We start from the raw sequence: 15,012 nt of genomic DNA on the forward strand, positions 1-15,012 counted from the left end.
CGCAAGATTAGTCAGGACCTAGTGAATACAGAGATTAGTAACCCTACGTTTAATTTAAAAAAAAAAAAAAAAAAAGATTTTATTTCACATTCACTTGCCTTTCCAGTGGTTGTCTCCACCCGCGCTTCTCGACCAATGCGCCCTATGAGGCTCAACAGCTTCTGCCGCACTCTATCGCTCTCTGTCTCCCAGCTCTGCGTGGCAAAGAAATGACATTCGCTATTACGGCAGCAAACACTGACAGTCTGTTCCATCTCAAGTGTACACAAAAATACAATTTACAACTGTTTTACTGCAGGAAAATCAAAATACAAACAGGTATGTTTCCGCCATGAATATTTCCTTATTCTTATTACTGGGAGTTACAGTTGCTAATTTGTGCAACTCTTTTTCAAATATAAACTAGAAGAGATTAAATATTATAATAAAATCTCACTTTTTAAGTACCTTAGCACTGCCTATACAATGTACTTAAAATCTAAGTCAAGGAGCAGAACCGGTAGCAGAACAAGGCTTCTGGGTTAAAAAAAACCACAAATCAGTATTAAAAATGTTATTTTATAGCCAATTTTATATTTTTATGTAGGAAATATAAATGTATTCAAGGCATTGGCCTTTTGGTATGCTGGATGCACGAGTATATCTCATCAATTCACTTCCTAAGGAATGTAAATTCATGTGAAAACTTACCTTTTGGATCAGGACAAATAAATGATTGAGCTGATCAGAGCTAAACTTCACGGCGGCTGCAGCAATAATGGTATGTATGTTTTCAATCACAGTGGAGGATTGTCCCGACTGAAAAGAGGAAGGCAAACACATATTTGCGATAAAGACCTACCTTCATGACAAAGAAAAATCTTCATGTAAGCCTTATCCTACTATTCATACTGAGAAAGAATAACAGCTTTTGACATGTTAGAAACACAAGGTAGAATAATTGTCTCTGCTCCTTGTTTCACTGGCAGAGAGGTCTCGGGAAGCAATTCCAAAGCAGGAAAGAACATGTTAGTCTGCCGTTATTACAGCAGCTTCACGAAGCTGTGATGGCACGTAACGCTGCAAGGTGTGGTGCCAGCAACACAAACATCACTGTTCTCATCGCCTGGTTAAGTTCACATGTGGGGTGCTCCATCCCTGATGCTCTTTAAGGCTTTACTCAAAAGTGAGCAATGCAAACATCTCCTCCCACGCTGATGGCAGCACCATGGTAACAACAGCCAGAAGGGGGAGGAAGTATTGCATTTTATTAAAAAATACAAGTGAGTGAGCCAGAATCATACTTCAGCTCTACTAAGCATGCAAGACTTGCTACCATGCCCGCACATCCTGCGGATCAGACAGCGTCCCATGAGTTTAGTCTAAAACGTCAACATTTGGACAGAGAAGAAAACCATTTCCTGCAGCAATAGATTATGTTTCTGGTCAAATTTTCCACATGTCATTTGCATTAAGCAGTCAAACCACCTTTCCTACACAGCCGTAAGTTGAATATACATGAAGTGAATGTGGAAAGACGACTTGTCAGTCAATTGGATGTATGTACAGGAAGTTAAAAGGGAATTCATACCATCTGAGCCCACTCTCTTTCAAGCCATACGGTGAGCGGCATTCAAATCTATATCTCCAGCCATGAAAATTAATATCCTTAGGCATGGTCTTTTGTCTAGACAAACACTCTACCATCTATTTCAGGCTGACAACTTCTAACTTCAAGTCAAATATTTTTGCTGCCCCTTAATACTTGTTGCAAATAACTAAACTTCATCATAAGATTTAACAGCTGTGTTACAAGAAATTGTCAGAACACTTGATTTTAAATGGTAAAGGAAGAAGCAGAAGAAAGCCTTTGTTAATTATGCTGTTAAAGTCTCAACACCTCCACTTCACAATAGAGATGCTTATATTACAATAGAAACCAAAAACTTCCACCACTAGAATGTCTGCTTTTGTAAGACAGTCTAAAAGCACCTGCCTAGTCTTGGTCGCTTACCTGAATTCTCCAAATTTTAGTGAGCTCATCTAAAGATAATTTACTGCCCAGCAGTTCAATAATTCCCTTTATACGATCACAGTATTGCGCTTGGTCTATATTACCTATGAAATAAAGGCAACTAAATTAATATATTTAAAACACTAGTAGAGACATTAAATGCATAAGAATAAACAAGTTCTTTTAAAAGGGAGAAGAACAAAGTCATCTTCATTTGAAAATTCTTCACTGTTATAGACAAATCTATCAGTTCAAAGAGAAAGAAAAGGCTCCTTCCAATTTTGTTTTATACATCTGATAGCAGTTCACACCTACAGGGCCTTACTACTTCGAAAAAAACCCCAAACCTCTTTCCTAGGGGCTAACAATATACAAAGATAAACCAAGAGTAAAAACCCCAGGAACAGCAGAAGACATCTGCACAGATGTGAAATACAGGAATAGACAATAACAACAGAATTTGCAGGGTTTTCCTTAAGCAATTTTGAAGATGATAAAAACCTTGAACTCCTTCACTGATAGTGTTCCATTAAAATGTAATGAAAGAGACAGACAAAATTTTTAATTTTAAGACATTCAAAGCACATGGCAAAGTCTTTGTGAAAGTGCTTACCTTCTAGAGCAATTGACAGGACAGAATTTTCTACTAGCCAGTTCAGTAGTCTGTCTGTATCTATTGCATTCTTCACTGATTTGGATACAGTGCTGTCTTCTATTAATTTTGTTACCTAGAAATTGCAAAATGTGAGATTCTAACAATGATTCCCACATGCATCACACACATATATGATGAAATCTATTCAAAAGGCTTACTGGGAAGCTTCAGTGCGAATCCTGAAATATTTTGAGCACCAGTGCTTGGGTTTTTTTATTTGGTTGGTGTTTGGTTGTTGTTGTTTTTGTTTAGGGCTGGTTTGTTTGTTTAGGGGAGAGTTTGTTTTTAATAAACTGTTTGAAAGCAAGTTTCTAACCAGAAACACCTCCTTGCCACCAGTCTGACGCAGTAGATTCTTATTTCTGATGTGACACAGAAAAGCTGGCCTCTGTGCCAGGAATATTTCTACACATATACCAGAAGTAGGTTATCTCAGGCTTCTGCTTGTTACACTGGAATCAGTGTCCTATTTTTTATCCAATACAGAACTGATACGGGCTCCTCACTCTAGGGAGAAAAGAGTACATTTCTGTTAACGCCTCCAAAAGCCGCATTTTTATCACTTCACCAAGGATACATGGCACTTATGATTAAGAACCAAACAGCAATGGGGTTTAACAGCTCAATTTCCCCATAAATAAAGAAGCAAAACCCTCAAAAGACAGACTCTAAAACACCTTACAATGTCTGCATGCTAAAAAAATGCCTTTTTTGGGGACACTTGAATTGTATGAGTTCTGGGAGGAAGAGACGAACAAAAAAGCACAACTCCCATGAAAAATAAACTGCTTTCTTCTTCTACTTAGTTATAAGATTCTAGCACAAAGAGCCTTGGTCCATAAACTCCAGCTCATAGGTGCTACTATAGTGTCCACGTACAACCACAATAAAAATATACAGTCACGTAATGATCTGATATAACTGAACTAAGATACCAATCTAGAATTAAGTCACTTTCCCCCCGAGACGCTTTCCTCTAATGAGAAGAGAAAAGGGATATCCCATAGGATGCTCTGAATTATCAGAGCTATCTCAAAGTGAATATTTAATGAATAGCAGAGACCATCACTCATAAATCAATCTGAAACTGCAGTTCTTAGAAAAGGTTCAAACTATGGCTAGTTGTTTTCTAATTGGGAGACCACGGTCCTTGCAGTGGCTACTAATATTACAAATGACACTTGTCATATTAACTTGTTTCGGTATTTATTACAAACTAAGCTTTTGCTAAGGCAATGTAATTTGTCAGGAAATATTGCACCATCTCTTTTTTAAGGTTGTGGCTTCAATGAGTAACTAGCCACCCATCCCACCTACACACATGCACATGTACACACACAAAAAGCAAACCTACTTCTTTGAGGGAATTCATTTTTGCACTGAAGTGAGGAGATTTTAACATGCGCAACAGAATGTCCAGCCGTAAATCATCTACCGCAGTGACCAAATCGGGTTGGAAGCGCATACACAGCAGTTTGATACCAGACAAGAGCTCAGGGATACTGACCAGTCTCTGGTTAAAACAAAACAACAAAAAGGGACAAACAGAAGCACTGCTATTTCTGCTATTCTGTTTCAGACTTCGATAATTCACAAACAGTAGGTTTAGTGATCCAGTACAGACCATTTAATCTATGAAATGCAGTACCACGTACATCAGAAAGTATTACTTGTACACTAGAAATTCTACGACAACAAAACTTGTGGTTAAAGTGGAATCTCCTTCTACAGATTTGCTACACTAAATTGCTCCTCTGTAATTACACAACCTATGCATACTTATCAGATTACAACTAACAATTTAAGTCTAAGCAAAAAGTCAACAGTCAAAAATTTAATAGAACTGAATGCCAAATTCAGGGTAACACAGGAAGTAGTCACAAGTTACACGGACATTTTATCAACAGTTACCAAATTCTTGGAAGCAAACAGTTAAAGAATTTAACAGACTGCAAGACAGGAAATATCTTCAAGTCAGTTAGAGAAGTGAACACTGTGCACTTCAGAAGGGGACCAACAAAAACATAATTGATAGGAACGGCAGCAAAATATTTTTAAGAGGGTCGTGACAGATATCTACTGAAAAGGGTATTGAATGGAATTGGCTAAATGTATTTTGTCTAGTCAGAACAGAGAACAGGCTGTATTTTTGCCAGTGAAAATAAAGCTATTGTTGTAGTCTATGTTGCCAGCATTTCCAAGACACACAGGAAGTTCTTCCTAAATATTTAATATATAAAACATTACCTTGTCTTTCAAGTCCTTCTCTTCTACATTCTGTACATATTTAATCATTTTATGAATGATTGGATCCAGCATGGGCTAAAGAATGTGAGAAAAGGCAGGACAATCATTTTAGGTTTCCTGAAATCAATTACGTTACTCAGAAGATCTGGCTGCAGTGAAGTGAAATACATAGCTGAAAGCTCACAATTATGTTAGACATAAAGCAACACCTACAACATACATAAAACTGGTAGGTACGTCCAGAAAAAGCAATTAGAGAAAGAAGCCATTTCAGACCACTATAATATAGGATTAAAAAAAAAACCAAACCAGCTTTCAAAATGCATCTGTTATTAGATGCCTATGCTGCTGACTCCCCGTGGCTTCTAAACTACCTCCTCTTCAAATAAAGACTTTCAGTCACTTATTAAATTGACAGTTTTTGTCAGTGAGTGTAGGTGTGAATTTTTTTCCTCTACCATAACTTTTTCCAGTGTAAACTCTCATATCCATGTGCTTGATCTCAGTCAGAAAGTTAAATTTAAACCAAAATCCATCCATTGAGCTAGACTCTTTTCCCCCGTGCCTTACACTGATGAAACTCACTAATGGCAGCGACGAAGCTTCTCACTGTTGCAGATGTAGGTAAGTGGCTACATATCAGTGTGCTTAGAAAATGAATCTGAACATCATCTGAGCTCTCTATCCACCACCCTCAGGATGCTCAACGTGATTCTTGTACTTTATGCAAAGTGACTTTTGAAGACTTCAAATTAGTCACCGGTTTCACATCAACACAGTTGTAAACTAATTTTCAGTCCTCTGTCTTTTTCAAATTCCTACGATAAAAAGCTCTCATGTAGGTGTCTTTCTGATATCACGCTGCCCATGATCTACTTTAATACTGAGAGCTCCATCTAAATTTGAGAAAATTACTACTGTCACATTTCAAGGCTTTACTATGTGCTGATAAGAAATCATAACAAAGACATTTTACCTGTACTACAGAAGAGTTGAGATATTCTGCACAAACTCCAAATGGTTGGACTAACGCAGAGATTGCCTGAAAGAAATAGAGCAAGTATTCAGCTGCACACATAAAAGATCTTTTCAGAGCTACTGATCTACACTTTAAAAGTCAAATGAAGATGAATAAGCGTTATTTATCTCATACGGTAATTTCTAGTCATTTGCTACAAATCAGTTTTGGTGTGTAATTCCTTTATAACAACACATGGTTCAGGGAAGAGATTTACTCTACAGCATATGGTATGTGTTTTATATTTTTGCCCGAAATAAAAAATGCTTTCCCATTATTCACTAATCTTGGTCCTCTCATAATTCTGTTTAGTCTTCTCTGTCTCATCCTTTTTCAGTCACAGAAGTAAACAGAAAGGGACACCTCACATTTTGGTTTCTGTCCACAGAAATTAGAAGTGTGAATGCAAGACAAGGCTAAAGCCAATGGCAAGAGAGATTTTGTAGATGTGTCACATATATGCCAAGATCCCTTTGATGCATGATTGATTTTATTCTTATTTACTTTGTAGCCAAACTATATACTTATACCACCTAAAATATTCTATGATTCTGTGATTTTCAAGTGATATCTATCATCAAGAAATCAAATGTGTAAAGGCATTGTTTACCAACAAATAATACCAAAATTGGTTTCTTCTCACACTGGATCAAGAATTGTGGAATTGAGTGTGTACCACTGCAATCAAAGGCCTAAGTTAAGTGATGCTGAACCAGACTTCCTTGCTAAGCAAGCAGTTTTAAACTAAGTCAAAGTTTCTATTGCAATATCAGGATTTAAATCGAGTTTCCTTATTCTTTCGTCATGCTCATATATATCTATGTATCTATATATCTCTATATATATCTCTTTACAAAATAGCAAACATCAATACTCCAAGAAAAGAAGTTGAATTCTCTCCAAATGGCATTTCACTGAAAGCAGATTGATTTTATACTGAAGGACAAGATTTTAAATTATACTGTTTTCCCTTGGCTTCCTTGTTCTTTAAAGCTTGAAAGATTACGAAGCCTTCTGAATATAGGTTAGGAAGCTAAAACTAAACAAGTAAGGCTCTGTCACTAAAACCAGTTTACAACTGTTGACCCAGTCAGTTTTTAGACACAGGTCTTGAAAACTTGCTTAGGATTAGACAGTGTCTGTCTTCCTGAGGACTTTTTTTCCCTTAAACCATGATTTCTGTAATAAATGAGGGAAGTCAATTCACTTGCAGCTAAATGCGGCTACAGTTGAAATAAACAGAAAACCAGGGACATACTTGTGAATTGACAGTGTGATTAGACTGATTGGTGTCTAACTGGAAGGCTGAATGTTAACCAGAAAGGTCCACAAACCCTTCCTCTTTTCTGGGATGTCTCTAAAGCTCTTCAGTCAGGATTCTCATGCACAACCTCATTTGCCTTTCAGTCTGACAGCACTTCTCCAGGGTTCTGGGGAACGTTGCTCTGGCACTGGAGCAGAGGTAAGAGCGCTGTCAAAAGGGACGTGACTGGTTCTACATGAAGTGTATAATGGAAAGGGAAAAGGCTCGGGACAGAAGATGAACTTACCCCAAGTTCAATATCTTCTGAATTGAGTTTGGACTGAATTGCTGAAAATCCACCCAGCTCTGCAAACTGAAAATAAATAATTAAATAATCAGTATGTTAGTGAACTACAGTATTTTATCTTTTAAATAAGTCATTACAGAAAACACTCCACTGAGAGTTCCTGGGATGCCCACAAGTATCCTTTACCATTGAACATCACATCCAACATAAGCTTTGTGTTTTCACAGGAATTCAGGGGCAACACTGGGGAGTGGAATTATACCTGCTACCAGTTTAAACATGAAGCTAGAAACTCTGTTTTAGGTAAAAATGGATATAGGGAAGAAAGCTAGGCCACATATGGCAACAGCTGACTGGCCTAGCACGTTTGACTGGGAAACAGCACTTCAGCCTAAGCTGAGCTCTCAACTTCCCCCAGTCATAGCCATAACATTAGGCTAAAGGTGCTCAAGGGAGAAGGCAGCAACTCAACATTTATTGAGCAAGGCCCCTTCCCTACGTGTAGGCCAGATGAAAATCTTAAACTATTTTTTTTGGTGGTTGTCACAAAAGTGAACAGTGGAAAAACAAGTCAGGGGGCAGGGGGGCAATAAGAATTTCTCTCTGAAGTGCAAAGAATTCAAGTGACAAATAACAATTCTGCTTGGCTTACATTTACCTACCCTGTTTACCAGATCCACCAGCCACCCATGAGGTTCCTTGAACAATTAAAATATTAATAAATTAGTAGTTGCAACAATCAACACTAAACATCTGTCTTCTGAAACAGATATGGACAGACACACACGTTCAGCCCACTAACTCACACCCGAAACGCATGAGCTATTATTTCAAAGAAAACAGCAACGTGTTTGTAACAGCTCCTTTCCTACGCACGTAGCTGGAGCTCTGGGAGGTTCTCATTAGCATCAGCCTTTTTTGGACTCCCCTTGACATCACTGACCACGTGCTGTGAAAACACTATGCACTGTGGCTGCTGACTCACAATCAACTATATTTATAGCACGTTAGCAGCGTGAAACATCACTAACAAACCTTCCCCAAAGCAGCAGACGTAGAATTTTCTTTGTACGGCCACAAACTTGTTTCCTGAAGGAGAGACCAATGCCACCGAGGCTGCTTTTTTAAACTCACCCACCTAGAACTACTGTGACAAGACAGTGCAAATCTCAAAAACTGCCTGCCTCCTTGTCAGCGTGTCTGACTTGAAGATACCCTGTCCTTGGCTGTCAGAAAAGCACAAATTCTCTGCTAAATTGTAGACTTTGAATTGTCCTGGTCATTTCATATTCAACAGCCAAGCAGATGTCAGTCCTTGGATGCAACAGATCCATCCCTCTGACTGTTGTGATACTTTAGACATTGAAAGTACATCGATTTCTAAATCCAGCTGTTAACAGAGAACTGGGATAATTTGAGAGGACAAATTCATTTATACAGACCAACATACACTAAAGATCTATTTGCTGTAATTCTTGGTGACACATTTAAGCTTTCTTGTATTGTAAATACCTACTAATCAAACAACCCTTCCTGAAACAAAGACGTCTACCCTAAAAACAGGTTTTAGGGCATGCTTACCTTCTGAAAAGTGGATATAGGTGAGACGGCATGCATGTTCCCCTCCCCGAAGACTTCTGCCCAGTTTCTCTGGCATACCTTCATTCGGTTCTTGAAATGATACTCATTGACGGGGTTAAATGCCTTGAAAGAAAAGCCCATAGCAATGAGCGTCACGGCTTACACCAGCCTCCAAACTTATCTTGATAATATCTGACTTTTTCAGTTGAGCATTCGTCTGGTTGATAGTTAAATATCTAGCAAGAAGTAAAGTTTAACAGAAGACCTCTGCTGCTGCCTCTCAGTTCTCACTGTATAAAGCATTCTGAAGCTTCTACTCTGTATAGACAATATCCAGTACCGACGTGAGCCAGTTATCTGTATAAAGGGGAGATGAACTCAAAGTACCAGTGTTAAAAAATAAACAGTGAAGTGACAGCAGATGTAATTTTATTTTTTTTTCTTGAGAGCACGAGTTTTCAGTAGTTTTGAACAGCACTCAACCCTCTACAAGTTGCATACTGGATGTTAGAAATCTGCAGTAAGCAATGGCTGCAGATTGCAAAGCAATATACTACAACCTAAATATAGTTAGAAAAAGCAGCAGCAGCATAAATATAAAATGCCAAATACCCAAATATTAGAAACTGCATCAAAGAGTCGCATACCATTGTAAGTACACTGAGCAGGCCCACAGGAATAGGATCTTGTTTTACTCTTTCTGCAACCAGGTCCACTAGCAGCATAAGCATGTTATATATTCCTTCATGGATTTCAGTTCCCCATTTGTGAACAGCACTGGATGTCAACAGCTAAAACAAACAAACAAAAGGTATTTTTTTAAAATTTGAGCACAAGCACCAAAAAGGAGAAATCTATCGAGCCTTGAGACTGTTTCCAGAGCAAACGCTTCCTTAGAGTGTACTAAACGCTGCCTGGTGTGTTTTTCAGATACTCTTCCTGCACTAATGGCTCAAGAGTTAATTAAATTTGTAATTTCCTTGAAGAACACCTTAAATCAGAGTTTATGACACAAAATACAATGTAGCAAAGCAAACTGTTTTCCATTTCCACGCACTAGTAAAGACTGTAATTTTTGCAAAGAACAACTAACATGCAAATAATTTTTTTGCAGATTGATGACACAACTATTAAATCTTCAGGGAGATGTGCCACAAAGCTGCACTGATTCAGCTATAATAACCATTTACCAATTCACACTTTTTGAGCAGTTTCTATTGGAAAACAAAGAACATGTACCATGAAAAGAGAGGTATTTAATGCTGCTTTCCCACCTACTGAAATATGTTCTTTAAATCTGGTCTAATGTGGTTGTTTATAAAGGACACCGAGCTTCCATCTGCAAATTTCTGCTAGCTGTGTCTGAACACGAGCAGCTAAAAAACTTAATACTTCAAATAAAATTACTTTTTGTGCCATTTGAAGAAACAAGAGAGTTTCTTGCAAATATTTCAGCACATTCTGAACTGAGATTTTTACAGATTATCCTTCTGGAGGCACAATCTACACTGTTTATATAATACGCAAAAAATACCAAGTGACTTAAAAGCATTATATATAAAGCTATTACTCAAATAGAAATTCAAGGGAAAATATATTTTTTCATTTGGCTGTCTTCTTTAAACATACCTATATTCTCAGTATTCTAAGAAGAATTTAGCAACCCTCTAAAGAAGGAACAGAAAAAATAGAGTTAAAGGAAATCTGACTCAAACTTGCCATTAATGGCTGTATCCAAGTGTCTTTAAGCCTAGGCTCCATTAATTAATATAGAGCTCTTCATTTAAGAAGGAAAAAAGGGGGAAGAAAAAAAAGAGTACTATGTACCAGAATTGGCCAGACCTGCAGAATTGGGACTCTGTATGATTTTTAATGTAAGTCTATATATGATTTTTATCTAGGAAAATAACCTGAGTGTGATTTTAATCTAAGAACACACTCAGTAGTTACCATAGTTTCTGAAGTCTGGATAAGACACTGCTTCCACCATGAACAAGGCAAAGAAACATTGAATTGGTCCACTGTACCTACTTACCTTTTTAAATGCTTCAGGCATACATCTGTCCATAAACCTCTTGCAATTCTCATCAGAATCAGACAGACCTTTGCAGAAAGGAGAGTGCTTTTTAGAAACATTTAAAAAACCCCAGCTTTTAAAGATTACTGCACGGAGCTTGCTGCAGGTTTTTGGGAACATTGACCAAAACCAGCAGTAATAAATGTGCCACTGTTCACTCATAACCAGCATGCTTTTTCAGTCACAAAAAAGTGTGAGTCGAGAGAACTTGCCTTTTAGAAATCAGAAGTTTCCCCATGTTCTTTTCCAACTTCTTCAAGCATTATTAGTACCATACGTATTTCTCCCTTCAAAGTTTCTAACTTAGATACTAGCTTCAGATAATTTCTGATGCTTCACAGCCTCCACCCAAAACCAAATTAAGCACACCCTTTGAATACAGGTTAGAAACAAAGAAGTAAACCACCTAACAACTTCCATTCTTCCAAGAGATCATAAAACCATAGAATGTCCTGAGTTGGAAGGGACTCACAAGGATCATTGAGTCCAACTCCTGTCCCTGCACAGGACAAATCCACAGTTCACACCATGTGTCTCAATACTGAATACAGAAGAGTCAAATTCAGGGTCTAATGCAGTATAAGCACTTCAGCAGCGAAAAACAAGCAGTTACACAAGTGTGGTACAGCATGGATTTAGACAACAGCTTGTTTTATGAACTGAAAATAACCAGCACAATGAAAAAAAAGGCGTCAGTAATTCGGCTCTGAAAACCAGTAATTCCTACGATCTTTAGAAAATAAAGAAACGTGCTCCACTTTTAAAAAAAGCTTAAGTAAACAAATTGCTTTAGAGAAAAAAGATTCCAACATTCTTTTCACAGGATTGGATAGAACAGTTCACTGTTAACCATGTTCACAGAGATGCGATTGTTCTGCAGGGTGCCAAGTAAACAACTGCAAGATTAATAGGAAAGACATGACTGCCCACCATACTATCCGTGAAATCCTTTGAACAGATAAACTTTGTATGTGCGGAAAGAGAACTCACCCAGTCTTGCCAGGTAGGTGGATGCAATTAGGCACTTGCCTAGAGACTCTTCCCGCTTATAGGGTATGGACCAGTGATCTGTTAGAACTCTGCTCTCCAGTTCGTACAAGTTAGTTGTTGGAAACTCAATACCTTCACCGGAGCAATTCCCATTTTCATCATTTTTCTGTGAATAAAAGGGAAGTTTAAGTGAAACAATTTTTCTCTCCTAGACATTTTGAAGGATTCAGTGGCTTCAGAAAAAGTGGCTGTGCTTGTGACAAGTGTGAGGCTGCTTGTGTTTTTCAAAGCAGAAATTAATATTTCAAGTTGAATTGAAGGGATTACATACTTTTATGTATTTCATGCAGGTGATAACTACTATGTTTACATAACTAATTGCTAACTAATTGCCTGTTTAAGTGGCAAATCTTGTTCCTTAGCATATCAGATTCTACAGCCAAGTGATATGTATTTCCAGTCCCTGTGAGACTGTAGAGTACAAACCTTGATCCTCACAGATCTGCATATTAATCCTCTGTTCAGAAACTGCTGTAGAATATGGAACAGTTTATTCTAAGGGAGGCCAATTTCATCATCCTCTCACCCCATCACATTAAGAAACATAAGACACTAATGCAGTACATCAGGATTCTTTTTTAATAGCTAATTATCTAAAGAAAAATTTACATCTCAAATACAGTTGCCCAACCAGGAAACTACAATTGTCCTTATCCTGAAGTTAAAGCGAGTTACTGAAAAATGTTCTGGAAGGCAAACACAGAAAAAGCAAGCAGATGCCTGCAGCAAAGCTTCACAGGTTTTCTTGCTAGTGCCACTAAACAGCAGCTATTTCTGCGTACAAGCAGAACTCAGAATTAGCCCCACGTTCTTTGCTAAGTGCCATATGAGGTAACCGCCTCAGGAGCGCCAAACGAACGAGTGGACAAGTTATCCATTTATTTTCTTTTGTTTATTTTTTAACCTCACATACTACCCGACGTGTCAAAGAGCTCACAGAGACTAGCTTTCCCTGCCTTGACAAGGGCAGACAACCCGAGCAGGAGAAAGGCCAGAATGTCTGGATCAGGCCCGGCAGCAACCAGGAGCAACTGTCAGGGTTGGAGGAAAACACGAGTGCAGTGATGGTAACAAGATCCCCTGAGAGAGAAGCCAGGGACGTGTAGAGAAAGGACAAACAGAAAACACATTTGAGAGTTTAAAAAACAGTGCCAGGGGAGTGAAAGGAACAAATCGAAAGGAATAAACGAGAAAAAGGACTGAACTGGGGAGGAAATGGATGCAAAGAATGAAATCTATGGATGCGGACAAGTGTGCTTCCAGCTCTCTGCCTGCACTTGCTATTACTAAACAGTGAATGTGTCATATTCACTTTCACAATGACTCAAGAATATTAAGCCAGGGAAACAGCAATGGTACAGAGCTGATCCTTTAAAGTTCACTGGTGCAGGTGATGGTAGCAAACAGTGCTGGACTTACTGACAGGTCCTAGGGAGCAGCAGTGAAGTTTATACAAATTGAACACAGAATAGCACTCAGAAAAAAACTCCAAACATGTCAGTGTTTGGGAAGTAAGGTGCCACCTTCCCCCAACTCACTACTAAACATTTAGTCCTAAGTTTCTCATTATGGGAAGTTGTACTTTAACAGACCTGAATAGCAGCTTCTGCAAGTGCAGTCAGCCGACCCAGAACTGTGCATGAAGTTTAATGTAATTCACATCTAGCAAATCATGCCCTGTTTAAAGAATTCAAGTTTTGGAGAAGAGATGTTTGAAGGTCTAAATGAAAAGACACAAAAAGCATTTAAAAGCAAAAGTTTTCTAGGAAATATGCTGTTGTATTAACAACAGTTAAGTTTACAGCTTTTGTAAAGGACACCCATCCAGAACACAAATCCATTTCCTGTAGAAAATAAACGCGCAGTTATAAAGAAAGTGTGGGATACAATGATTAGTCTAATAAAGGTAGACTGAGTACAATATAAACACTTAATTGCTAGGTCCCACATTTCAGCTCAGCCTAGACTTGCAGCAAAGGAAAGCAACACTTCAACAAACGATTACACTAACTGAGCTACGGTTGCTGCATTCCCTGGAGGAAAGTGTCCACATTAAATAAAAATATCCATCGCTAACACTAGTTCCAGAGGTGCAGCCTAGTAGTACTGCAGACTTTCAACTCTTGCTGACAAACTCCACTTGTTGTTCCGCTTCCCCATCTGCATCTAAGCCACATTGCTCTTTATTTACTTCTTTCCACAGGTCTGTAATTTTATGGAAATTCATAAGGAAAGAGTGAAAAAACACATGTTCACTGTACAATCTGCCACAAATAATGGCATTATCATAAATTGTGCTAAGTCTATGTCTGGCCTATTGCTGGATTCAGTCTAGCAACAATGTAGTGAAAAGATTTATTATTTTTTCTTTTAAACACAAGATATAACAACAGGTATGATACTGGGAATATTGCCCTAATAACAAATGGAACTATTTACACTGAAGGAGCACATTTTTGGCATATTCCACTAATTAGAGACAAGTTGTCTTCCTTGTTGATTTTCCGGTACTAAAACCCTGTCCAGAAAGCATAAAGTTATTAACTTTAGAACATACCACATACCAGTAGCTTCACAGCTATTGTGAAATCTGCAACAGGCTGAAACAAATGCCCAGGCAGTTCAAAACTCAAATTCCTCTTCGAATAATTCATAAATTTAACACCCTGCATTTTTGGAGATTACTACTACGTTCAGTTTATATTAGTGCAGACTGAGTTGTTTCTTAGAACATATCTAGTATGACTAACAGTCTCTTTAAAGACTCATTGCTGCTCTTTCGAAATCAGTGTCCTTCTTTACAAGAAAACCCCCAAACTGTTCACCATCCAACTTTTAAAT

At 38.1% G+C, this 15,012-nt stretch overlaps 1 protein-coding gene across 3 annotated transcripts in view; it reads right to left on the reverse strand.

Moving 5' to 3' along the window:
• Positions 1-15,012, reverse strand: part of USP24 (ubiquitin specific peptidase 24) — a 62,952-nt gene that overhangs the window by 38,171 nt on the left and 9,769 nt on the right. For all 3 annotated transcript variants that reach the window (XM_065655535.1, XM_065655533.1, XM_065655532.1), the window contains exons 2-14: positions 12,112-12,277; positions 11,080-11,147; positions 9,692-9,835; positions 9,045-9,167; positions 8,126-8,161; positions 7,464-7,529; positions 5,872-5,937; positions 4,896-4,970; positions 4,003-4,161; positions 2,607-2,721; positions 1,994-2,097; positions 691-798; positions 99-194 (exon numbers count right to left, since the gene is read on the reverse strand). In XM_065655535.1, the coding sequence (XP_065511607.1) occupies positions 99-194; positions 691-798; positions 1,994-2,097; positions 2,607-2,721; positions 4,003-4,161; positions 4,896-4,970; positions 5,872-5,937; positions 7,464-7,529; positions 8,126-8,161; positions 9,045-9,167; positions 9,692-9,835; positions 11,080-11,147; positions 12,112-12,277 (1,326 nt within the window). The remainder of the gene's footprint in view (positions 1-98; positions 195-690; positions 799-1,993; positions 2,098-2,606; positions 2,722-4,002; positions 4,162-4,895; positions 4,971-5,871; positions 5,938-7,463; positions 7,530-8,125; positions 8,162-9,044; positions 9,168-9,691; positions 9,836-11,079; positions 11,148-12,111; positions 12,278-15,012) is intronic.

This window comes from Caloenas nicobarica, chromosome Z (genome assembly GCF_036013445.1).
Source record: "Caloenas nicobarica isolate bCalNic1 chromosome Z, bCalNic1.hap1, whole genome shotgun sequence".
NCBI lineage: Eukaryota > Metazoa > Chordata > Aves > Columbiformes > Columbidae > Caloenas > Caloenas nicobarica.